Source organism: Ochotona princeps, chromosome 1 (assembly GCF_030435755.1).
Source record: "Ochotona princeps isolate mOchPri1 chromosome 1, mOchPri1.hap1, whole genome shotgun sequence".
Classification (NCBI taxonomy): domain Eukaryota; kingdom Metazoa; phylum Chordata; class Mammalia; order Lagomorpha; family Ochotonidae; genus Ochotona; species Ochotona princeps.
This window is the reverse complement of record NC_080832.1, coordinates 167,719,968-167,746,509: the sequence shown is the minus strand read 5'-3', so window position 1 is coordinate 167,746,509 and position 26,542 is coordinate 167,719,968. Positions and strand designations below refer to the sequence as shown.

The 26,542-nt window shown below is 42.6% G+C and overlaps 1 protein-coding gene across 1 annotated transcript; it reads right to left on the bottom strand.

Moving 5' to 3' along the window:
- Positions 1-21,805: 21,805 nt before the first annotated feature.
- LOC118758261 (zinc finger protein ZFP2-like) lies at positions 21,806-25,544 on the bottom strand. Its single transcript, XM_058668621.1, has 2 exons — positions 25,471-25,544; positions 21,806-23,514 (listed from the first exon to the last, which is right to left on the bottom strand). Exons 1-2 carry the CDS (start codon positions 25,506-25,508, stop codon positions 21,837-21,839), a joined length of 1,716 nt encoding a protein of 571 aa, XP_058524604.1. The 5' UTR covers positions 25,509-25,544; the 3' UTR covers positions 21,806-21,836.
- Between the last annotated feature and the right edge of the window lie 998 nt (positions 25,545-26,542).

Sequence of the window (26,542 nt, the reverse complement as noted above, 5' to 3'; positions counted from 1 at the left end):
TTACTCCAGGTCCTAGAGAACCTGTGGGCATAGTGACGTGGGACTCCAGGTTCCACCGGCTCATGGGCTTGCTGACGTGTGACTCTAGCTCCCACAGGGCCTCTGGGTGCCCTGACGTGCACCTCTATCTCTAAGGATCTTTCGGTGCCCTGATGTTGTACCTTGCATTTGAAAACACCCAGCCTCTTCCTAGCACAGAGACGCAGGATGATGCAAGGCCACAAGTGTCCTCAACTTCCTCCTTGACTTGGCAGGCGTCTTGTTCAGCCCTGGACTCGATCTTCCAGTGACTCGTGTCCAAGAACACTATCTGGAACAATCACTTGACAGTAGGACCGTTTGGACTAGGCCATCTAGTGCTCAAAAGGTCTTACACCAGCAGGAGTAGTAGGGTGGCTTGGCCGCCCTCTTGTGCCCATCAGGATTCACTGCAGGACGTTCCTCCAGGCTCTCCTGCCAAATCAAGGGAAGCAAACACAGCCTGATACACATTCATTTCAAGGACACTCATTGAAGAGGTTGCACAGGAGTCCAGGACGGAAGTCCTTCGTACGCCCTTAGTTTCTGCACTGGCACATAAAAACAGGCCAGAGCCTCAGCACATTGCACAGCACAGTACACAGCACACTCCATCCCTCCCAGGACTACAGCTTTCAATCTCTTCCTTCCGGCCCGCTTCCTGCCAGCCTGCCTGCCTGCCTCCCTCTGTCCTATTTTCTTTGAAGCACAGAGGAACAGACAGGGAGAGAGTGTAATCTTTCTTGCATCTGCTGGCTCACTTCCCCAAGGACCACCACCAGAGCCAGCTGTGGCTGGGCCAGGACAAGCCCAGGAACCAGGAGCTTCCTCCAGATCTCCCACAGCAGCACAGTGGCACAAGCCCTGGCAGCATCCTCCGCTGCTCTCCCAGGAGGATCGGCAGGGAGCTGGACTGCAGGTGAAGAAGCAGAACATGAAGCAGCACCCATACAGGTCATCTGCCTGGCAGGCTGAGGCTTGACCCCCTGGGACAATACCCCGCCCCACCCCAACCCACACCACCAGACTCTACCTCTTGCCGGTTTCTTCAACAGTTCCTTCACCAGGACCATGAAGGAACCTGTCCCCTGGCTTGCGCAACTTATGCTGTTCCATGCTGTGAGAGCGGCAGGCACCAACAAGGGTTCCAGGCATGCTACTAGTCTACCTGTCCTGCTGAGAAGGACCTCTGTAGAGAATAGATGTCAAGTGTCCGGGTGTCACATCAGGTGACACATCAGCAGCAGCCGATGGTTCACAGGTGGCCTGCAGGGAAAGAGTCTTGAATCCAGGATGCCCCTGGAAGAGTGTGAATCATTCCCTAGTGAAGGAGAGGGCAATGGCATTTGGCAGGGGCTGTGGGGCCATATTCCTGCCTCCAATGCACACAATACAGATGCCTGATCTCCCAAATGTTTCCTAGATGGGAAAGGGGTCCTCATGAGCCCATGCCCGGAGATGGCATGAGAGGCCCCCCTTGTGCAGGCCTTGGTGGCAACCAGGCCACTGTCATACGTGCTGGGCAGCAGGACTGCATGTTCCAGGGCGCTCTCGCAGAAGAGCTAAGGCCTGGGACTTCCTACTCCTTGTGGCTGGTGACCTCTGGTGTTTCCTTGCCCATCCACCTGCTTCTCTCTTTTTTTTTAATTATTTATTATTTTTAATTCATTAATTACATTGTATTATGTGACACAGTTTCATAGGTACTTGGGTTCTCCCCACCCCTCCCCATACCCTCCCACCATGGTGGATTCCTCCACCTTGCTGCATAACCACAGCTCAAGCTCAGTTGAGATTCCCCCATTGCACGCGTATACCAAACATAGAGTCCAGCATCTTATTGTCTAGTCAAGTTCAACGGCTTCTTAGGTATACTCTGTCTGGCCTGAAGACAGAGCCAGGAGAGTATCATCCCAGTCAATTGAAAGCTCCAACATACCATCAGCAAAAATTTACATCATTATGGAATTACTTGACATAGTAATGAGTAACCAATATGTTAAAAGTAAATGCGAGTTCCTAGCCACCTTCTGTGACCACCTCATTGACATTTCAATTTTAGTTTTTACACAACATATAACATTCATAACATAACATTTTATACATAACATCATATCATCTTAAATTAAGGCAAACATGTAGTATTTAACCTTTTGGGATTGGCTCATTTCCCTTAGCATTATGGTTTCCAGTTGGGTTCATTTGGCCACAAAGAACTGCATTTTGTTTTTTTTTAATAGCTGCGTAGTATTCCATGGAGTAGATGAACCATAGCTTTCTTATCCAATCCTCTGTTGATGGGCATTTTGGCTGCTTCCATGTTTTTGCAATTACTGATTGTGCTGCTATGAACATAGGAGTACGTGTTGGTTTCTCATAAAACAATTGTTCTGGATATATTCCTAGGAGTGCTATTGCTGGATCATATGGTATGTTGCTTTTGAGCTCTTTGAATATTCTCCATACTGATTTCCATAGAGGCTGTACCAGCCTGCAGCCCCACCAGCAGTGGAGTAGGGTTCCCTTTTCCCCACAACCTCGCCAACAAGTGTTGTTTGTTCTTTTATTCATGTGGGCCAGTCTTACTGGCGAGAGGTGGTACCTCATTGATGTTTTAATTTGGATTTCCCTTATTGCCAGGGAACTTGAGCATTTTTTCATATGTTTATTTGCCATTTGGGTTTGTTCTTTTGTGAAGTGTTTGCCCATTTCCCGTGCCCATTTCTTGAGTGGCTTGTTTGTTTTGACATTTTGGTTGTTTTGTAGTTCTTTGTATATTCTGGAGATCAGCCCTCTATCACCTATGTCATGCGGGAAGATCTTCTCCATTCTGTGGGTTGCCTTTTTACTTTGTTGATTGTTTCTCTAGCTGTACAGAAGCTTCTTAGTTTGATGAGATCCCAATTGTTTATTTTGGTCTCGATTTCTACTGCTTTTGGAGTCCTTTATTAGAAAGCGAGGGCCTACCCCTAAGTGTTGCAGTGTGTTTCCAACATTTTCTTCCAAAAAGTTTGAAGGTTTCTGGATGTAGGTTTAGATGTGTTATCCATTTAGATTTGATCTTAGTGTATGGTGAGAGATGTGGATCTATCTTTTTGTTTCTGCAGGCTATTAACCAGTTGTCCTAACAGCATTTATTGAACAGACCTTCCCATTTGCCTGGATTGTCGTTTGTCTTTTTGTCAAAGATTATTTGGCTGTACCTGTTTGGGTTCACTTCTGGTGTTTCTATTCTGCTCCATTGATCTTCCTCTCTATCTTTGTGCCAGTACCATGCTGTTTTGATAACCACTGCCCTATAGTATGTCCAGAGGTCCGGAACTGTGATCCCCCCTGCTAACTTCCTGTTCTTCAGGATGGTTCTCGCTATCCGTGGTTTTTTGTGTTTCCAGATGAACCTTTGGATCATTGTTTCCAGTTCTATGAAGAATGTTTTGGGCAATTTGATTTGGATTGCGTTGAATGTATATATTGCTTTTGGCAGTATAGACATTTTAATGATATTGATTTTACCTATCCAGGAGCATGGGATGTTACTCCATCTTTTGAGGTCTTGTTCAATTTCTTTTTTAAGTAGTTTGTAGTTTTCTTCAAATAGGTCTCTTACATTTTTGGTTAGATTTATTCCCAGATATTTCATACTTTTCTCTGTTATTTTGAATGGTATATTGCTGGTTAGATCCTTTTCCATCTTGGGGCTGTTCGCATACACTATGGCTGTTGATTTTTGTTCATTAATTTTGTACCCTGCCACTCTACCAAACTCTCGTACAAGTTCTAGCAGTCTCTGTATTGAGTCTCTTGGCTCTTCTACATAAAGAAACATATCATCTGCATATAGTGAGAGCTTGACTTCTTCTTTTCCTATTTGGATTCCTCTGATTTCTTTTTCTTGTCTTATGGCCTCAGCGAGTACCTCTAGGACTATGTTGAATAGTAGTGGAGAAAGTGGACATCCCTGTCTTGTTCTAGATCTCAGTGGGAAGGGTTCCAGCTTTTCTCCATTCAGTATGATGCTGGTGTTGGGTTTTTCATATATGGCTTTAATTATGTTGTGGATTTTTCCATCTATGCCTACCTTGGTTAGGGTTTTTAGTAGGAAGTGGTGTTGGATTTTGTCGAAAGCTTTTTCTGCATCTATTGATACTATCATGTGATTCTTGTTTTTCAATTTTTGGATGTGGTGTATCACATTTATGGATTTCCGAATGTTGAACCATCCCTGCATTCCAGGGATGAATCCTACTTGATCTGGATGAACGATCTGTATGATGTGTTTTTGAATTCTGTTGGCTAGGATTTTGTTGAGAATCTTAGCATCAATGTTCATCAAAGAGATAGGTCTGTAGTTTTCCTTCTCTGTTAGTTCTCTGTCTGGTTTTGGGATTAAGGTAATGTTGGCTTCATAGAATGAGTTTGGAAGGGTTGCCTCTTTTTCTATTGTTTTGAAGAGTTTGTAGAGGATTGGGGTCAGTTCTGTTCGGAATGTTTTGTAGAATTCTGTAGTGAACCCGTCTGGGCCTGGGCTTTTCTTTGTTGGGAGGTCTTTAATCACTGATTCAATCTCTGCTTCAGTTATGGGTTTGTTCAGGTCGTTTGTTGCCTCTGGGCTAAGTTTTGGCAGGTGGTAGAAGTCTAACAACTTTTCCATTTCTTGGTGGTCTTCTGATTTGTTGTAGTACAGTGCTTTGTAGTAATTTCTAATTATGTCCTTAATGGATGCGGTTGTCTGTTCTTATGTTGCCTTTTTCATCTTTGATGCTGTTAATTCTTGCCTTCTCTTGTTTTTTCTTTGTCAGTCGGGCCAGTGGGGTGTCTATCTTGTTTATCTTCTCAAAAAACCAGCTTTTTGATTCATTGATTTTGTGTATCTTTTTTTTTTATTTCTATCTGATTAACTTCCTCCCTTGTTTTGATGATTTCTTGTTTCCTATTGTGTGTGGGGCTCTTCTGCTGTTGTTTTTCCAATTCCTGGAGGTGTGTGTTTAGTTCCTGTATTTGGCGCCTCTCTTGGGCCTTGACATGAGCTCCAATTGCGATGAGTTTACCCCATAGCACTGCTTTGGTGGTGTCCCACAAATTTTGGAATGTTGTGTCAGAGTTTTCATTGGTTTCCATAAATTTTTTGATCTCATCTTTAATTTCTTCTCTGATTCACTGTTCGTTTAATAGCATATTGTTCAGCCTCCAAGAGTTTCTGTATTTCCTGGGGCAATTTGAATTGCTGATTTCCAGTTTCATTCTGTGGTGGTCTGAGAGGGTACATGGTATGATTCCTATCTTTTTGAAGTTATTTAGGTTTGCTTTGTGTCCTATCATGTGGTTGATCCTGGAGAAGATGCAATGCCCTGCTGAAAAAAATGTATAATCTGTGGCCTTAGGATAAAAAATTCTATAAATATCTATCAAGTCCAGTTGTTCTGTTGTTTTTTTTTAATTATTTATTATTTAACTTCATTAATTACATTGTATTATGTGACACAGTTACATAGATACTTGGTTCTCCCACCCCTCCCCAAACCCTCCCACCATGGTGGATTCCTCCACCTTCTTGCATAACCACAGCTCAAGTTCAGTTGAGATTCCCCCATTGCAAGCGTATACCAAACATAGAGTCCAGCATCTTATTGTCCAGTCAAGTTCAACGGCTTCTCAGTTGTTCTATTGTTTGTATGAGCTCTGATGTTTCTTTGTTGAGTTTTTGTTTTGTTGATCTGTCTATTGTTGTTAGTGGGGTGTTAAGGTCATCCACTATTATTGTGTGCATATCTATGTCTCCCCTTAAGTCCATGAGTAATTGCTTCACGTAGCTAGGTGCGTTTGAATTTGGTGCATATATGTTCACAATGGTAATTACTTCCTGATGGATCAGTCCCTTCACCAATATATAATGTCCTTCCCTGTCCTTTTTGATGTGTGTCAGATTGAAGTCCACATCATCTGAAATTAAGACAGCTACCCCAGCCTTTTTTTCTCGTCCATTGGCATGAAATATCTGTTTCCAACCTTTTACTTTCAGTTTCTTAGAATCTCTTCTGGTTAGATGTGTCTCTTGTAGGCAACAGATAGTTGGGTGCTGTTTGATAATCCATTCTGTTAATCTGTGCCTTTTGATTGGTGAGTTCAGGGCATTTGTGTTAAGACTTTAAATTGAGAGGTTGTGATTTTGCCCTGCCATACTTGTTTTTGTGGGTATTGATATCTGTGTAATTGCCCTTCCTTGCGTGGACTTTAGTGGGGAGACCTTCCTGCTTTCCATCTTTGCTTGTGATTCACCTCCTTTTTTTCTGGATTTAGTGTATTTCTAAGGAGATTTTGTAGACCTGGTTTTGTGCTGGCATATTCTTCTAATTTCTCTTTGCTATGAAAGTGTCTGATTTCGTTCTCAAATACGAATGAGATCTTTGCTGGGTACAATATTCCTGGCTGACAGTTGTTCTGATTCAGGATTTGGAAGATCTTTGTCCATTCTCTTCTTGCTTGTAAGGTCTCTTTAGAGAAGTCAGCAGTGATTCTGATTGGTTTTCCCTGGTATGTGATCTTTTCTCTGCATTGTAATTGTCTCAGGATTCTTTCTTTGTCTTCGTTGGAGTGGAACTTGAGCACCATATGTCTGGGTGAAGATCGCTTTGGGTCATATCTGCTGGGAGTCCACTGATCGTCCTGGATTTGGGCTGGGTTCCAAGTGTTTTGGAAGTTTTCCTGTATAATTTCATCGAGCACCATTTGCATTCCTGACTCTCTTTCCGCTCCTTCAGGAAGGCAAATAATCCTAATATTCGATTTTCTGAGGTTGTCTTTCATTTCTTGTATGGTCTTGTTGGCTTTGTTCAGACTTGTCTCCAGCTGTTTAATGAGCTGGGTATGTTCGTTTTGTGTGTCTTCCATTTCAGAGATCCTCTCTTCTGCTGTATTTGTTCTGTTGGTTAGGCTCTCAATTTTGTGCTCTAAGTCAAGGATTTTACTTTTCATTTGTTGTATTTCTGCGACTATGTGGTTCTTGAATTCCTTGAAGTCCTCCCAATTCTTCTCATTGTCTCTGACAGATTTTAACATTATTTTTTTGAATTCCTTGTCTGGTAGATCTTCCAAGTCTTCATCTCGCATCTCCAAAATAGACATTGGCTTTTGATCCTTTATTGGTGGGGTGTTGGCTCTCTCATCTGGATCATTACCTTTTCTGGTATTTCTTCCCATTATGTTAGTGTTTCTTTTTTGAGAGACCTAGGCACCAGTGTGCTGAGGGGTCTCCAAGCACTATCCCGTAGAGATCGGAGTCTGCAGGTGTGGAGTAGCAGGGTGTGCGAATTTTCAAGGCACTTTTGGTGCGTCTCCAGAACACTGGACCTCAGGGCGCCACTTCCAGGGCCCAGGATATTCAAAGCGCACTCTCAGCTCGTCCGCTACAGGTATGAAACCACAGGGCGTGGGGGAGTGAAGGCACTCTCTGTGCGCGCACCCTGTGCGTGGGATCACATGGTTCAGAGGATTCTAGGTGCTTTCTCAGTGTGTCCCCAGTGCCAGGGACTGCAGGGCGTGGAGGTTCCAGGTGCTCTCTGGGAACGCCTCCTGCACGCGGGTCCGCAGTGCCCTCCTTGTGCGTCTCCCAAGCATGGGACTATAGGGTGTGGGGTGTTCCAGGTGCTCTCTGGAAGCACCTCCTGCGCAGGCCCGCCCACCCCAGTGCTTGCAGGGGACCTCCCCAGCGCTAGCACGGGACCACCCAGCCCAGAGGCGTGCTCGGTTTCCTGTGGGACAGCACCGCCCAGCTGAGTGCCAGACCTCAGAGGCACGGGGGAGTATTCAGTGTGCCTTTTGCCTTTCTTCTCAGCGCACAGGACCGCTGTGCGTCACCTCCCAGACACAGTTTTGGCAGTTTCAAGGCACTCGCCCTGTGTCCCCAGACGCTGGAATCTCAGGGGGGGAGGGGTGGGGAGATGAGCACCAAGGGTGTTCAGACTCTGTGCATGCCCCTGGGGGGCCAACTCCCGGAGCCTCCGACCCACCACTGTCCCCACCCAACTCACTCAAACCTCAGGTTCTTGCAGTCTGCCTCTTCCTCTGGTGGGGACCCTCGCCGTGGGTGCGTCTCCTGGCGACTGCATCCGGTGCAGGTCCTGGCGGGTCCCAATGGGACCTGGAGACTGCGGCGGGTGCAGGTCCTGGCGGAACTTGGCGACTAGGGTGGGTGGGTGCCAGTGGGTCCTGATGACTGCGGGTCCTGATGACTGCAGCGGGTGCAGGTCCTGGCGGGTTCTGGTGACTAGGGTGGGAAGGTGCCAGCAGGTCCTGATGACTATGGGTCCTGATGACTGTGGGTCCTGACGGCCACAGCGTCTGCGGGTCCTGAGGAATGCGGCTCGACTGCGGCTCTCAGCGGCTGCACTCAAAGGTGACTCAGCAGGTCAGGAGCGGAAAGCCGTCTTCCCTGCCCTTTGTTTTGTTTTGTTTTGTTTTTCCCTGGTTGCTCTTCCGAGTTGTGTGGATTTTTTTGGCTCCACACTGTCCAGGGAACTTCATGTTCTTCTCCCTGTAGCTCTATGCTGCTCCACTTACACTTTTGTCGCATTCTAGCCCTCTCTGTCTGTGAGCTCCCTCACAGCCTTCCTCCTATGTCGGCCATCTTGCGAGTCTCCCCACCTGCTTCTCTCTTATGAGCCCACATACCAGACGCCACCCAGCTAGTCAGAGGAATGCCAAGTCGTGTATTACCCTAACTGCCCCACCACACATGCAAAAATACATGATTGCCTTTCCACAGCCCATCGGGCAGCTGCTCTACTTGCTAAGGAAACCCAGGGCCTGCCCCTCAGGGTGCTCTGTGAGGAATGGGGATGGTGGAAAGGTTTCCGAGGACCTCATCTACGAAAATTCAATGCAAGCCAGCTGGTGTGTAACTCCACGACCCAGAGGGCCCGTGGGCATGCAGATGTGGGACTCCAGCTGCCAGAGGGCCTGAGGGCACACTGGCATGGGCCTCCAGCTCCAAGGGTTCTTGCAATGCCCTGATGTGGTACCTTGCTGGTGAAGGCACCTTGCCACTTCCCAGCACAGAGGCCCGGGCTGATGCAAGGCCACAAGCGTCCTCCACCACCCAGACCTTGGTATGCGGGCTGTTTGGCCTTAGACCCCGATCTTCCAAGACACGTGTCCAGGAATACTGTCCAGAGACCCCCACCTGACACTAGGATGGCTGGGGCTGGGCCCTCTAGTGCTCAATTGCCTGATCACACCTGGGATAGAAAGAGCAGCCTTGCGTGCCCTCTCGTGGCCAACAGGAGTCACAGCAGGATGCTCCTCCAGGCTCTCCTGCCCAGACAAGCAAAACAAACATGGCTTGAGAGAGGAACTTTCCATACTGCCTGTGGATCCCCTGAAGTGTGACTCCACCTCTCAGAGGGCTTTTGGGTGCCTCCTTTGGGACTCAAACTCCCAAAGGTTCTGTGGGTACTCTCACATGGGACTCCATCTTCCAGAATTCCTTGCTGGTAAAGGCACATGCCCCTTCCTATTTATGAGGGTCTGCCTGGGGCAAGGTCTCACCAGTCTTTCTCCCCATTTCAGGCATTGGTAGGTAGGTGTTCAGCCTTGGACCCCTGTTCCTCTGACAACACTTGTCCAGGAACACTGTCCAGTACCCCTGCCTGAACCTAGGACAACTTAGGCTCCTCTGTCTGGTGCTCAAAAGGTCTGAGCCCACCAGGGGTAGAAAGGACTGCTTTGCACACCTTCTTGTGGCCAGCAGGACTCACTTCAGGGAGCTCTTCCAGGCTTTCCTTCCAAATTAAGGGAAACACACCAGCCCAGAGAGCCATTCCTTCTCAAGCACACTCTTTTTTGAGGTTGCACAATAGTCCCAGGACGGAAGCCCTACGCACTCCCTCAGTGTGGTTCTGCATTGGCAGACAAACGCAGTCTAGAGCCTCACCACAGCACACAGCACAGTCACTCCCAGGAGGCGAGCAGCTTTCTGTATTTTCCCTCATGCCTGCTTGCCTACCTCTCTCTCATTTTCTTTGACCTTATTGATTTGAAGCACAGAGGAACAGAGAGAGAGAGACAGCAATCTTTCTTGCATCTGCTGGCTCACTTCCCCAAGGACCACCACCAGAGCCAGATGTCGCTGGGAAAGGAGTCTTTGTGATTCCCTGCCTGAAGATGGCATGGGAGGCTGTTGCTATCCTGCAGTGATGGATTGGTGCACGGAGTCAATAATATTGCTATCCCTAACCCTATACATCTCAGTTTTATACAACTATTGCCTAAAATATTTTATATTCAATAAAATGCTTTGTAAAATATATTTTTCCAAATATATTTGTTAAAAAAATTTTAAAATATTTTAAACATTTTTTAAAATCCATTTTACATTATATTTTTAAAAAATATTTTGTGAAAATGTTTTATATTTCTTAACATATTTGATCAAACTAAGAAGCTTCTGTACAGCAAGGGAAACAATCAACAAAGTAAAAAAGCAACCCACAGAATGGGAGAAGATCTTTGCACACTACATAGGTGATAGGGGGCTAATCTCCAGAATATACAAAGATCTCCAGAACAACCAAAACAAACAAACTGCTGAAGAAATGGGCACGGGAAATGGGCAGACATTTCACAAAAGAACAATCCCAAATGGCAAATAAACATATGAAAAAATGCTCAAGTTCCTTGGCAATAAGGGAAATCCAAATGAAGACAACAATGATGTAGCACCTGACGCCAGTAAGAGTGGCCCACATGAAAAAAAAGCACCAACAACACTTGTTAGTGAGGTCGCGGGGGAAAGGGAACTCTACTCCACTGCTGGTGGGACTGCAGATTGGTACAACCTCTATGGAAATCAGTATGGAGAATATTCAAAGAGCTCAAAAGCAACATACCATATGATCCAGCAATAGCACTCCTAGGAATATATCCAAAAGACCTACTGCATGAGAAACCAACATGCACCCCTATGTTCATAGCCACACAACCAGTAATTGCAAAAACACGGAAGCAACCAAAATGCTCATCAGCCGAAGATTGGATAAGAAAGCTATGGTTCATCTACTCCATGGAATACTACTCAGCTATTAAAAAAAACGAAATGCAGTTTTTTGTGGCCAAATGTGCCCAACTGGAATCCATTATGCTAAGAGAAATGAGCCAATCCCAAAAGGTTAGATACCACGTTTGGCTTAATTTGAGATGAAATGATGTCAAACTGGAAAAGAGTACCTGTATATTGTAATATTATTGCGATCTCGAACAGCCTGTATCTAATGTAATAAGATCATGTGATAAATCTATAAATTACAATTTATAATTGTTGATAATCTATAATCAACAATTAATGAGACAGACTGCTTATGATCTACATCAAAGAACTGTAAAACTTAAAATATTCTGAATACCCTATGTTATGCCATAATGGGGAGGGAGTGCAGAGAAATCTTTCATCTCCCTAAAAGGTGTGAGGAAAACGTGAAATATAACCTACCAGGATCATATCTGGTAACTTATAGACAACACACTCGAGTTGGCATTAGACAATAGTAATGCTACAAAGGCATAAGGGGAGAATCAAGAGTGATCCTGACAGCCTCTTGACAGGAGGTCGTGCACATGGAGCGGGAGGGGATCCCAGAGTGGAGCAGGTGGACAGGAGCAGGCTCATATCCCAACCCTGAAGACTCCCAGATCCTCTCCTTGGACTATCAATATGAGCAACAAGGACTACATCCCAACTGCCAAGAACACCAGGGGGAATAGGAGTGCCTTCGGAGGCCGAGAACTCTGAGGTCACCTCCCCCCCCCCAGTCTGGAGCTTCCACAGGGGATGGAAGACGTCCAAACTCTGCCGTGCAGGAACCAACGTCATTGGAACAACATCCAGGAGCCCTGAGTGGTCTGCAAAATCAGAAGCACAATAAACTTCCTTCGGGACTAGGGAGGGTACTTTCTCTGGTCCTTGACTGGTTCCTGTTCTGGGTCCCCATCCTCTCTCACAATGACCATCAGGATTGCTCCAGAAACCCCTCAAAACAAACAAACAAACAAGCAATAAAACCTAGAATAGATAGACAGACAACAAGGAAAGCTTAGAATCAGACAGGAAACGGTCAGCGTGGGTTCACTCATACCTCACTATATGGGACACAAAGCTTACTTACTCCTCACTGGGGTACTGAGGATTTCTCTGCACACCCCTCCTAAAAATGTTCTGCACCTCAACTGTTGACACATGTCTTGTTAGAGTTATAAGCCAGGTCAGACCACCCAAAAAACAACCAGGTTCAGCAAAATCATGCTTTAACACTATAAACAGCTAAGTACTAAAATAAAAATAGACACGAGGCTGCTGAATAGTAATCTATTGCCATTTTAAGGTGTATAGAACCGGTAGTATATAAACCAAAATTGAAATGTCTATGAAGAAGTCACAGGATGTGGTTAAGAACCAGCATTTTCTTTTTAATATATTGATTAATCAATACCATGTCAATTAATACCACAACATTGTAAATTGTTGCTGATGTTATGTTGGGGCTTTTAATTGATCGGGATGATACTCTGCCAGCTCTACCTTCAGACCAGAGATGGTTTCTCTAAGAAACCATTGAACTTACCAGGAGAAAAAGATGCTGGACTTTATGCTTGGAAAATCCTTCCAATGAAAGAATCTCAACTGAATTTGAACTGTGGTAATGCAACAAGGTGGAGGAATCCACCATGGGGGAAAGTTTTGGGGAGGGGTGCGGGAATCCCAGTGCCTGTAACACTGTGTCACATAATGCAATGTAATTAATAAAATAAAGGAAATTTTAAATTTTTTAAAATATTTTTTAAAATTTTTTAAAAATCCATTTTACCTTATATTTTATAAAAATATTTTGAAAAAATGTTTTGTATTTCTTAACATATTTTTAAAATGTATTTTTTAAATATATTTTTGAAAACATTTTTATAATATTTCTAAAATAAAATAATAAATTATTTTGTAATGTATTTTATAGATATATAAAATATTTTATATTCCATAACATGTTTTAAATATTTTAAAAATATATTTTAAGATATTTTTAAATGCATGGAAATATTAATTTTATAAAATATTTTGTTTAAAAATTCTATGAAAATCTTTTTTATTAAACAGTTTATGAGGTTTTTTCTTTTTATTTAATTATTCTCAGTATTTTTCCAGTTGCAAAACAACTGAAATGCATTTCGTGTTTTTTTATTTAAAGTTTTTATTATTTTGTTTAAATATTTTATTCTATATTTCTTGCAATGGTGGATATACAAAGAGGAGGAGAGACAGAGAGGGAGATCTTCCATCTGATGATTCACTCCCCAAACACCTCCAATGGCTGGAGCTGCACCTATCCATAGCCAGAAGCCAGGAGCTTCTTCCAGGTCTCCCAGACTGGTGCAGGGTCCCAATGCTTTGGGCCATCCTCAACTGCTTTACCAGGCTACAAGGAGAGAGCTGGGTCAGAAGTGAAGCAGCTGGGACATAAACCAGTACCCATATGCGATGCGAACTTTGCAAGTATATGATTAGCTTATTATCCCACAGTGCAGCCCCTATGACAGGCTAATTTTTACATTGATTTGTCATGGCACACATTACGCTGATCTATACATTCAAGTGACCATTGGCAGAAGAAAAGGTTCCCCACCCCTGGCCCTAAGGACACCTCTGGGGGCCAGATGCTTTGTCTCTGCAAGGCCCTTCAAAGCTGACCTTTGCAGCTGGTTTTTTTTTTTCTTGGAGCGGTGGATATACAGATAGGATAGGAGGAGAAAAAGACATGAAGATCTTCCATCCAATGATTTGCTCCACAAGGGGCCACAATGACTGGAGCTGTGCCAATCAGAAGCCAGTAGCCTGGAGCTTTTATGCAGGTGCGGATTCCCAAGGCTTTGGGCCACAAGTAGGGAGCTGGATGGGAACTGGAACCAACACAGGACTCTGAGTCCCAGACCTAACCCAAACCCTAACTCTGAACCTGAATCAGACCTGTACCTGACCATGAACCTGAGTTTGACCCTGACCGTGAACTTGACCCTGAGCTTGATCATGACTCTGAGCTTGATGAAAACACAGTCTCTAACCCTAAACCTAACACTAAACCTAATCCTAACCGTAACCAAACCCCTAAGCTAACTATCACTGTAACACCTAAGTAAAAACCTGTTTCAACCTACCCTTAACCAAACCCTGATTACCCCTAAAGACTACCCCTCACTCCAATCCTAACACTAACCCCACTCTAGACCTAACCCTAACCTTAGTCTAATCCTAACTCTAACCCTCACCTCACCCATTGCCCTGTCTGACCCTAACTATGACCCTGACCGTAAACTTGAACTTGACCCTGACTTCAACCCTAACCCTAACCACTATACAGACCTTCCTGAACTTGACCCCAACCTAACTCTGACCCTAACTCTAAGCCAAACCCTAACACTGAAGTCCAACTCTATACTTAATACTAACCTTGCCCTAATCTGACCTTAACCCTGATGCTGATCCTAGCCTTGAACTTCAACCTAAACCTTACCACATCCCTAAACCTAACCGTGAACTTGACCCTGACCCTAACCATAATATTTAACTTCATCTTACATTACCCTAACCTGACCCTAAATATAACCTTGAACTTGACCCTAACGCTAACCTTGAACCTGACCCTGACTCTGACCCTAACTCTATCACTAAAACTAACCCTAACCACTAAGCTCTATCCAAGAAGTAACACTAATCTTAACCCAACCCTAATTTACCCGTAACCTTTGCCATGCTCCAAAGTCCACCAATCCTAATCCTAAACCTAACCCTAACCCTAGCCAGCTTCATGGCTCAGTGCTTTTGGCCATCGTGTGTTGCACCAGCATCCTCTGAGAGCACTGGTTTTAGTTCTGGGTGCTCCAGTTCCCACCCACCTCTCTGGATGCAGCTAGGAAAGCAGCAGAGAATGATCCAAGTGCCAGGGTGTCTGCCTTTCAAATAAGTGGATATTTAAGAAAAGCTTAGGAGCTTAGAGGGCAATGTGACTGGTACTAGGTATCCAGCGCATGCTGGGTAGCACCTGGCAGGACTGGATGTGGCTGGTCTGGACTGTCAGGCCAAGAGAACACTTCAGGAGGACTCCCCCTGGTGACTAGAGGGTTTTTGTTTTGGTTTGGTTTTTCTTTTTTCTTTCTTTTTCTTTCTTTTTTTCTTTTCTTTTTTTTTTTTTTTGTTTTTTTTTTTTTGTTTGTTTGTTTTTTTTGTTCTTGAGGCAAAATTCACACAATGTCAAGTAAATTTCCTTAACTCAGTGACATGTTAGTACATGCACAATATTGTGCAGCCATGTGTTTAATTTCTGCCAGGATAAATTTAACAGACAACAAGAAAATGCTTAACAGATAAATGATTTTATTAATCTACACTGCAGCCATCATTCACACTTTCAGGCTGATGCACTTTGTCTAAGAAAACATAGCCTTATATACACAGGAAGAACCCCAGTATCATAAAAACATAAATTAATCCTTATCTTATGTGTAGCTAGCCATTCTTAGAATAGTGAGAAAACATTAACACAGAGTCTTGATATATTTGATTCATTACTTGAAATGAAAACAAGAAAAAAGATAGTATTGAGATTAGGAACGCTCTCTTCTGTTACTTTTTATCAGAAGGAGGTGCAAAGCAGACATAGCACTGGGGAATTCGGTCTGCTGCTGAGTGTTTCAAGGTTAGAAACAAGCCCAGGTGTTCCTGACTTACATATAGCTCTCTTGTCCACCAATGCACTCAGGTCCTTCAAGCTCCAAAACATTTTCATTACCCAAGTGGAGACCTTCACCTATTAAGCAGTCACCTTTCATTTTCCCCTCTCTGACTGGTTGTCTTGGGTTTCTGGGTCTCTAGTGTAAGTGGAGGCACACAATGGGTGACTCAGCAGTCCAGCTTCTCTCCTGTGGCATGGCATTTTCCAGATTTCAGAGCCCTGCACAGAGTGGCAGCGCTTTAGTTCTGCCTTTTCTATTGTTTAGATTTTTTCCCCTCAAATGGCAGCATGACCACTCACCTGTCTGTGGAGAGGCATTTATGTTTTTTTGTTATTGTGAGCAGCAATGATGTGAACATTTTTAAAAGGACTTATTTATTTTTATTGGAAAGGCGGAAATATGGAGAGGAGAGGCAGGTCATCCATCCCTTGGTTCAATCCCCAAACGGCCACAATCTCCAGAGCTGAACATATCTGAAGCCAAGAGCCAGGAACTTCCTCCAGGTCTCCCACATAGGTACAGGGTTTCAAAGCCAGCCTTGCGTCATCCTCTACTGTTTTGGTGGGACAGTGGGGTTGGGAGCAAAGTTGACGTGAAGCCAGATACTGACCCAGCTGGTGTCACCTGTACCCCGTACTGATCCAGGGGTGGGCACTGCATCCTATACTGCAGTTATGTTTTCCAAAGAACTATTGATGCTGAGCATCTTTTCGCTTGCTGCTTGTTTTTTTTTTTTTTTTTTTTTTAAAGATTTATTTACTTTTATTGGAAGATCAGATTTACAGAGAGAAGGATCTTCCATCTGCTGGTTCACTCCCCAAGTGGCCACAATGGCTGGAGCTGAGTTGATCCGAAGTATGATCAACTCAGATCAGAATGAATCAGAGTGTTCACTGCTGAGGGCTTACATGAGAATGCTAGCAGAAATCAAGAGTACACAAACTTCTTTCTGCAGAATAATTAAGGCATTGATTATATGCTATATGGTTATATTCTGCAGAAAAATCTGCATCTCTTGCACTTCATGCTTAGAATGTTTGTGCTTGATAGTACCTGACTCTAAATATTAACTAGTAGAAGTGGCCATGGCTGTGAAAGATGAGAAACATGCCAATGGGCTTAACATTAAACATTTGACTTTTCTGTTCAATAAATGCTGTTGGGACGACTGGTTAATAGCCTGCAGAAACAAAAAAAAAACCCACATCTTTAACCATACACTAAGATCAAATCTAAATGGATAAAATATCTAAACCTACATCCAGAAACCTTCAAACATTTGGAAGAAAATGTTGAAAATACTCTGCAAGATCTAGGGGTAGGTCCCGACTTCCTAAAAAGGACACCAAAAGCAATAGCAATCAAGACCAGAATAAACAATTGGGACCTCATCAAGCTAAGAAGCTTCTATGCAGCAAAGGAAACAATCAACAAAGTAAAAAAGCAACCCACAGAATGAGATCTTTGCGCACTACATAGGTGATAGGGGGCTAATCTCCAGAATATACAAAGAACTACAAAACAACCAAAATGCAAAAACAAACTGCTCAAGAAATGGGCACGGGAAATGGGCAGACATTTCACAAAAGAACAATCCCAAATGGCAAATAAACATATGAAAAAATGCTCAAGTTCCTTGGCAATAAGGGAAATCCAAATGAAGACAACAATGATGTAGCACCTGACGCCAGTAAGAGTGGCCCACATGAAAAAAAAGCACCAACAACACTTGTTAGTGAGGTCGCGGGGGAAAGGGAACCCTACTCCACTGCTGGTGGGACTGCAGATTGATACAGCCTCTATGGAAATCAGTATGGAGAACACTCAAACAACTCAAAATTAGCATACCATATGATCCAGCAATAGCACTCCTAGGAATATATCCAAAAGACCTACTGCATGAGAAACCAACATGCACCCCTATGTTCATAGCCACACAATCAGTAATTGCAAAAACATGGAAGCAACCAAAATGCTCATCAGCCGAAGATTGGATAAGAAAGCTATGGTTCATCTACTCCATGGAATACTACTCAGCTATTAAAAAAAACGAAATGCAGTTTTTTGTGGCCAAATGTGCCCAACTGGAATCCATTATGCTAAGAGAAATGAGCCAATCCCAAAAGGTTAGATACCACGTTTGCCTTAATTTAATGATATGATGTTATGTAAAATATGTTATTTTATGTACGTTATATTGTTCTATGTTGTGTAAAAACTAAAATTGAAATGTCAATGAGGTGACCACAGAACGTGGTTAAAAAATCACATCTGTTTTTAACATATTGGTTATTCAGTACTATATCAATTAATTCCACAACGAAGTTAATTGTTGCTGATGGTATGTTGGGGCTTTTAATTGATCGGGATGATACTATGCTGGTTCTGCCCTCAGACCAGACAGGGTCTCCCTAAGAAACCGAGGAACTTGACTGGACTATAAGATGCTGGACTCTATGTTTAGTATATGCTTGCAAAGAGGGAATCTCAACTGAGCTTGAGCTGTGGTTATGCAACAGGTGGAGTAATCCACCATGGGGAGAGGATGTGGGGAGGGGTGGGAAGAATCCCAGTACCTATGAAACTGTGTCACATAATACAATGTAATTAATGAATTTAAAAAAAAAACCACTTGACTTTCCTCAACAGCAGTCATGGTGACACTATTTTTAAAAAAATGATTTGTTTTACTAGAAAGGCATAGTTGTAATGAGGAGAGACACACAGGCAAACAGCTCTTCCACCCACAGGTTTACATCCCAAATGGCTTCAACAGCAGTAGCTGAGCTGATGTGAAGGCAGAAGCCAGGAACAAAATCAGAAGTGAAATAGCTAGGAAGTGCATCAGTGGTGCATACCTGACATACCAGTGCTCCAGAGAGAAGCTCACCAGTACTACAGTACTGGTCCTGGTGATCATTCTTACAGTTGGGAAACTTCAAGCATGGGTGCTATCTAGTGGAGTGAATCATCTAGTGGAAAGATACTTGGTGCATAAAATCAGTATGAATGTGAGCAGTAGTTGTGGCAGCTAATACTCCAGTGCCCATTAGGATATCCCAAAAGTCTGATGCCAGGCAATTCTTGTGTTTCTGGGATATATATCTTAGAGTATATAGAGATGCAATGGCCAAAGTCACTCTGACTGGGTTGCAGTTCCCACTGGTGTACATGAATGCTCAGTGTGTAGTGGCCGAAGTTTGGCTGGGCTATAACATACATTGGTTCATGTACAAGATGCGGCTGGAGAAAGAATTGACCCAGAAATTGCAACTATGTGTGTGTGGAAAGGCCTATTGTGAGTGACAGACTGAGCCAGAGCCTGTATTGGCAACCACAAGCAACAGTCAGGTCAAGGATCATTTCAAATGAGATCTTAATTGGGGATACTCCCAAATGAACGGCTGAACCCAGAACTCCAACCATGGGGAGAATTGCAGGATTGGTGAAATGACCAGAAAGTCATGTGCCAGAACTGGGCCTCCTCGGTGGCTAAGACAAAGCAGTGGATGGCATGACCAGATATGAAAATTCACAGGGGCATGCAGAAGGCATCTGGTACCATACAGAGGAAGGAGAGTAAGACGAATTTGTCAACTACCAACTAGCCAAGTGATGACAGCAGGTATCTGAGTGAATGGAGACTCTAAGGTGGACTGTGTTAGCAAATAGACCTTGGAAGGATTTTCTCATCCTTGGATTGGTGAGATTAAGAGCATTTCAGCACTATCAAAACCACTCAAGTGGAACCCTTGGAGCAGGCCCCACATCAGCAAGTCTGGGATGAAATTAGGTGGCCATTTCCCACTCCTAGGTACTGAGGTGCTTGAAAGGTTGAGTGTGGCTTCTTCCCTAATTTCCCCTCTTTCCTCAGATACAGCAGGAATAAAAGAAAATTTGGAATCAATGGTCATTCCCACCTGATCAAGTATGTAAGTAGTATCAAAATCTAAAAGAAAAAAATCCTGCTTGACAACAGTGCAAATGATAAAGATGCTATTTCAAACAAGCATTGTACACAATAGTTTTTAAAATTCAAGTGTGAAAGCAGAACTCATTTTCATTTTTCCACTCACAATAAAGGCAGATGAAGTACAGATTGCATCTCAAATATTTTAGAAACACATAGCCTGATTCTGAAATACAATGACACTCCTCGTTTATTATTTAACAATTTTTGAGACTTTAAAGTTTTTTTAACACATCGCATAACACATCGCATGGCACTTTTACATTGTTTCCATCTGTAAACTTATTAATGCTATTTCATTCACTTTGTAAACTCTGATAGACAGTGATACCAAACTTACATTAGCTAATTTTTCTGTTTACATACTTTTGTGTTTCTGAGCTCCACAATCTGCAAAAGATTTTCAACCTGTCAATCCTGTCCGTGTCTTAAAATTGATGATGAAATAAGATTCCAAAATCAAAATTCCTTAATGACAATCCTCTATCCAGTCCCACCTTCCTATTGACATATCAACTCCATGTTCTTTACAAGTTAATTGCTTTGTTTTTGCCTGAGTGTTAATTTTTTCTATTAAGCAAAAATAATACAAATTCGGGCCCGGCGTGGTAGCCTCATGGCTAAAGTCTTCACCTTGCAAGTGCCAGGATCCCACATGGGTGCCAGTTCTAATTACAGCACTCCGGTTTCCATCCAGCTCCCTGCTTGCTACCTGGGAATCAATCAAGGATGACCCAAATCCTTGTGACCCTGTACCCACATGGAAGACCCAGAAGAGGCTCTGGGCTCGTGACTTCTCACTGGATCAGCTCTGGCCATTGTGGCCACTTGGGGAATGAATCATCAGACAGAGGATCTTCGCTTTGTCTCTCCTCTTCTCTGTATATCTCACTTTGCAATAAAAATAAAATAAATCTTTAAAACAAAGAAATAATACAATCCCATGTCATAAGAATTAAATTCATGAATTTATGCAGCATTCTTTCTATAGAACCACGCTTTTATCAGAGTAAAAAAAAAAGATTGATTAGTCAATGCAGTCATACGTTTGTTTCTGTGAATGCACTGATTACTGAGTGGTAATTCTTGTCAAAAGTTTTTGTTTTCTATTGCACTGAAAATGTGTCTTTTTTTAATGATTTTATTGTTATTGGAAAGCCGAATATACAGAGAGGAGAAGAGACAGAGAGGAAGATCTTCCATCCGATGTTTCACTCCCCAACTGAGCCGCAACGGGCCGGTATGCGCCGATCCAAAACCGGGACCAGGAAACCTCTTCCAGGACTCCCTCGTGGGTGCAGTGTCCCAAAGCTTTGGGCCGTCCTCGACTGCTTTCCCAGGCCACGAGCAGGGAGCTGGATGGGAAGTGGAGCTGCAGGGATTAGAACCGGCGCCCATATGGGATCCCGGGGCTTTCAAGGCGAGGACTTTAGCCACTAGGCCACGCCGCCGGGCCCTGAAAATGTGTCTTTTATGCATGAAGTTTTCAACCCTCATTCAGGCATTAACTCTGTGAAAATGCTTTTCCATACTCATTATTCAATATGCTAAAAAAGTTTCTCCCTTGTGTTAATTCTTTTAGATGATTAGCTGTGACTTCTGGAAAAATGCTATTTTGGGGCACAGTGGAGTAGTCTAGTGGCTGAAGTCCTCACCTTGCGTGTATTAGGATCCCATATGAGCACGGATTTGTATCACGACTACTCTACTTTCCTTCCAGCTCGCTGCTTGTGGCGTAGCAGAGGACTTAAGGGGAGTCCAGGCCCTTCAGCCCCTGCACTAATGTGGAAGGCCCGGAGGAAGCTTCTGGCTCTAGGCTTTTGATTGACTCAGCTCAAGCCAATGTAGCCAATTGGGGAGTGAACCAATGAGTGGAAGATATTTCTTTGTCTCTCATTCTCTCTAAATTTGACTTTTCAACAACAAAAAAAAATCTTTTAAAAAAGAGCTTTTCCACGTGCTTTATATTCATAAGATTTTTCTCCTGTATGAAATCTCTAATGAGATCTGACTGCTTGCAAATATATTCATAAAATTTCCCATTGTGGATTCTCTGGTGTCTAATGAGAGGTGACTTCTGCTAAACAGCTTTTTCATACTCATATGTATGAGGTTTCTCCCTTTTGTGAATTTTCTGATGTCTAATGAGAGTTGGCTGCTGGGTAAAGGTTTTTCCACACTCATTACATTCATAAGGTTTTTCCCCTGTGTGGGTTCTCTGATGTATGATTAGGTTTGAATTCCGACAAAAAGCTTTTCTACACTCAGTACATTTATAGGGTCTTTCCCCTGTATGCGTTCTTTGATGTATGATTAGATGTGACTTCCGACGAAAAGCTTTTCCACAATCAGTACAATCATAAGGTTTTTCCCCTGTGTGCATTCTTTGATGCATGATTAGGTGTGATTTCCAAAAAAAAGCTTTTCCACATTCATTACATTCATAAGGTTTTTCCTCTGTGTGGATTCTGCGATGGCTAACAAGCTCTGACTGCATGCAAAATGCTCTCCCACATTCACTACATTCATAAGGCTTTTCCTCTCCGTGGATTCTCTGATGTCTTTTTAGATCTGACTTCTGGCTAAAGGCTTTTCCACACTCAGTACAATCATATGGCTTTTCCCCTGTGTGTATTCTCTGATGTGTGATTAGATCTGACTTCCGACAAAAAGTTTTTCCACACTCAGTACATTGATAAGGTCTTTCCCCTGTGTGCATACTTTGATGTATGATTAGGTGTGACTTCCGACGAAAAGCTTTTCCACATTCAGTACAACCATAAGGTTTTTCCCCTGTGTGGATTCTCTGATGTATAATTAGCTCTGATTTCCAACAAAAAGCTTTGCCACACTCGGTACATTCATAAGCTCTTTCCCCTGTGTGCATACTCTGATGTATGATTAGGTGTGACTTCCGACGAAAAGCTTTTCCACACTCACTGCATTCATAAGGTTTTTCTCCTGTGTGGATTCTCTGATGTATGATTAGCTCTGACTTCCAACAAAAAGCTTTGCCACATTCATTACATTTACAAGGTTTTTTCCCTCTGTGTATTCTGTGATGTCTAACAAGATCTGACTGCATGAAAAAGGCTTTTCCACATGCACTACAATCATAAGATTTTTCTCCTGTGTGGATTCTCTGTCTAATGAGAGATGACTGCTGGTAAAAGGCTTTTCCAAGCTTATTACATCCATTTTGCTTCTCTCCAGCATGAAGTGTCTGATTTCTAGTGAGTTCTGGCTTCTGGTAAATGGCTTTATTACATTCACTGCACACATCAACATTTTCTCCTATGTCAGTTCTCTGTTGGGTGATAAGGCAAGATTTATAGCTAAAAGATTTTTTACAGTAGCCACATGTAAAGTGACCTTTTCCTGTATGGATTATCTGATTTATTTTTAGTTCTGTTTTATAAATAAGAGATTTCTCACTCTTGAAATATTCCTGGAGCTTCTCTCTTGAATGTGCTTGCTGATCTTTGCCAAAGGAAGGATTGTTATGGAAAATTTTCTTTTCAACCTCAATCATTTCTCCTACTATGACAGGTGGATTATTACTTGGATCTTTGATAACAGCTTTATCAGACATAAGGAATATCTTCTCCTTACAGAAAGTTTTTTCTTTCTCATTGTGTTCAAAAAATTGCTGACCAGTGTGCATATTGTCATGCTGACTGAGATTCTCCCCACTTAGGAGTTTGTTCTTCGGCACATTAGAGGCATATATTTTTCCAAATGGCATTTCATCAGGCTTCCTAGGAAAAAACATTTCAAAGTCAATCATTGTATCTTTCCCTCTCTTCTTTCAAGAGGCACCCCATCTTTGAACTCTCTCCTGGGACACACTTTCCCCTTCCCCTCTTCTTTTTTCTTTTTTAAAGATTTATTTATTTATATTACAAAGTCAGATATACAGAGAGGAGGAGAGACACAGAGAGGAAGAATTTCCGTCTGGTGATTCACTCCCCAAGTGAGCCACAACGGCCGGTGCTATGCCAATCCATAGCCAGGAATCTGGTGCAGGATCCCAAAGCATTGGGCCGTCCTCAACCGCTTTCCCAGGCCACAAGCAGGGAGCTGGATGGGAAATGGAGCTGCCAGGATTAGAACTGGCACCCATATGGGATCCAGGCGCGTTTAAGGCGAGGACTTCATCTGCTAGGCCATGCAACCGGGCCCTCCCCTCTTCTTTTTAAGTTCACCTGGTCACTTGGTGAACAAAACTCCTAGGTCTGCAGTTGATTCCAGGCTTCTATTTCTATACAAAGCTGGGGAAAGAACCACTGAGCTTTCCTGGTAAAATTTTCTATGGTGCCCAATATGGGGCATGAAAAAACTTTGTAGAAGACTGACACTCTCCAACAGAGGTCACTTTTCTACATGACTTGAACTCCCTAGGTAGATTATGAATCCTGACCGGCTACCCAAGTGCTGAGGTCTTTTCTCATGCTTCAAGTTGGTTTATCCTCGGTGGAGGAGGTGTGAAACTTATGGCACCTCCACAACTATTCTGCTTGGTTTTGATTTTTTTGAGATCATTCGTGAGTACCTTTGCATGATGCCCTCTACATTTCTCAGATGAATTGAGAAAAAATCAATCCCTTTATGGTGTCTCCTGTCTCAATTCTACCACTCACATGGCTTTCTGGTTTTGAGATCCGAACATCCATAGCATGAGAGGGGAACATTAGAAGTTGTACAGTAGGAACTATTTCCTGATCAGTCGAAACAACCAGTCAGAAACGTCTTTCCCACATGTTCTTGTCCAGAAGAAGAAAGATCAGGCAACTCATAAAAAGCCTAATAACCTTCTGAAAAATTTGGTTATCTCTGCCTATCTCCATTCCACTGTCACTCCATCTCTGGCTCTCTCTCATGAAACATATTTATGTTTCCATTCTTTCTGCTTTCTAAATTCACTTGATAACTTCACAACTAAAGTTTTCTCTGTCTGCATATGAAAAAAAAATAGATTATATTTGTCAAGTTCCTTTTTTGTACAATTTCCCTTTCGTATGGTTCAATTATGGGCCAGTGCTTAAATTAGGCATTTTTGGCCATGCAACCCTTTGAGTTGTCATAGAAGTTTTGCAATTACAACTTGCCTGAAGATTATTTCTTGACCTTCCTGATTAGCTTCATTCAGCTCATTCTTTATGCAGGGATCTGAAATGAGGAAAAAGAGTAACCATACCCATAATTCACATCTCAGTATTACTTCTCAAATGCTCAAGCAAAGCCAATGAAGTTTCTTGTCATTTTAGATATATCAGTAAAATGTGGTCATTTATGAGCAATACATCTTTTTTATTTATATACTAATATAATAGTTTTTTGGTGTGTGTTTTCAACTTCTTGAAATGTATTTTAAGTTGATGGGGGTAGGACAAAAAATGTGGCATAGAAATTCTAACCAGTGCTTAGGATATCTCATATCCCATAACAGTACCAGTTTGTCTTGTCTTGGCTATTCTGTTTCCAATACAACTTCCTAAAAATGTATCCTGGGAGGTGGCAGATGATGATACAAGTGCATGTAAAAGATCAATACATAGCTCTAGATTTTATTTCAGGCTGGCAAATTCGAAGAGTTGAGGGCATTGTTAGAATAAACCTGTATATGAAGAATATAGAAAGAAAGTCACAAAGAATTCCAATCAACATTTACTGAGCTATGTATTAATCTCCTTGCTCAGTATGCTCTGACTTACCAGGAAGTCGGTGGTTTACAGAATTTTCCATTTCCCATGGTAATGATTCTTGCTCCAAGTTGAAGATCACATGAGGCTTCATAATGCAGTACCCTGTTAATGGGAAATAATACAGACTTTGTGAAATCACTATTTTGGAAGCTTAAAGAAGGAAAGCTGGGATCCAAGACCTGTGTCAGAAAAGGACTAATATGAATTACTTTCTGGAGGGTAGATATTCAGATTCTTTATAGCCTGAAATGCTAGTACTACCAAGTACTAAAACTTTATAAGCTATTCTTTAGTTTGTCAACTATAAAGAAAGTGTTGTGCTTGGGCATGACAGAATTTCACTCACCCACAGACAGCAGATTGCTATAGGTCTCAAGCATCACATCCCGGTACAGGATCCTCTGAGTATTGTCCATCTTCTGTGTTTCCTCCTGGGTAAAGTCCACAGCCACGTCTTCAAATGACACCAACACCTGCAACAACACATATATCCTCATCTCTGGATCACTAAGTAGAAAGACTAACAGTTCAATTTTTGATTTGCAATGTCTTGGATGCAGCTTAATTTACCATTTTCATGGCATTATAGAGTAAAAGCAAAATGAAAATATCTTGTATTACTTTTCCAATTTCAAAGCTACAATAGGATATGTCTTATTATTCTGTGATAGATTGTTTTCTCTAATGACTCTGATTCCAGTTAACTATTGAAGGCATTGTTAAAATAAACTTGCAAGTGAAAGACCTCACTCTGTCCCTCTATCATTGCGACTTTGCTTTTCAACTAAATGAAATAAACATTGTAACACTGAGCAAAAATATTACCCCAGTGCCTGCAAAAATAAGAATGAGTGGTTTTCAACTGGCATATTGCCCTATATTCTCTTTCAGTAGAATTTCTTCTTATTAGAATGGTGTGTTTCGGGCTTCTCTGCTGATTTCTCAGCTTTGAAGAAGGGTAAATTTTTCTAGATACTTACTTTCAGGTATAGGATTAGAAAATTAGTCTTTTTCTGCTGGAAGCCATAAATTAAGAACAGAATCTGCATCCATAGATGTCTCATGTTCAGTCTTCTGAGGG

Coding starts and splice junctions, on each gene's coding strand:
- LOC118758261 (XM_058668621.1), bottom strand. CDS start 25,508: ATGGGAAATGGAAAATTCTGTAAACCACCGACTTCCTG. Junction 23,515..25,470: donor TGTAAACCACCGACTTCCTG/GTAAGTCAGAGC, acceptor GTTTTTTCCTAG/GAAGCCTGATGAAATGCCAT.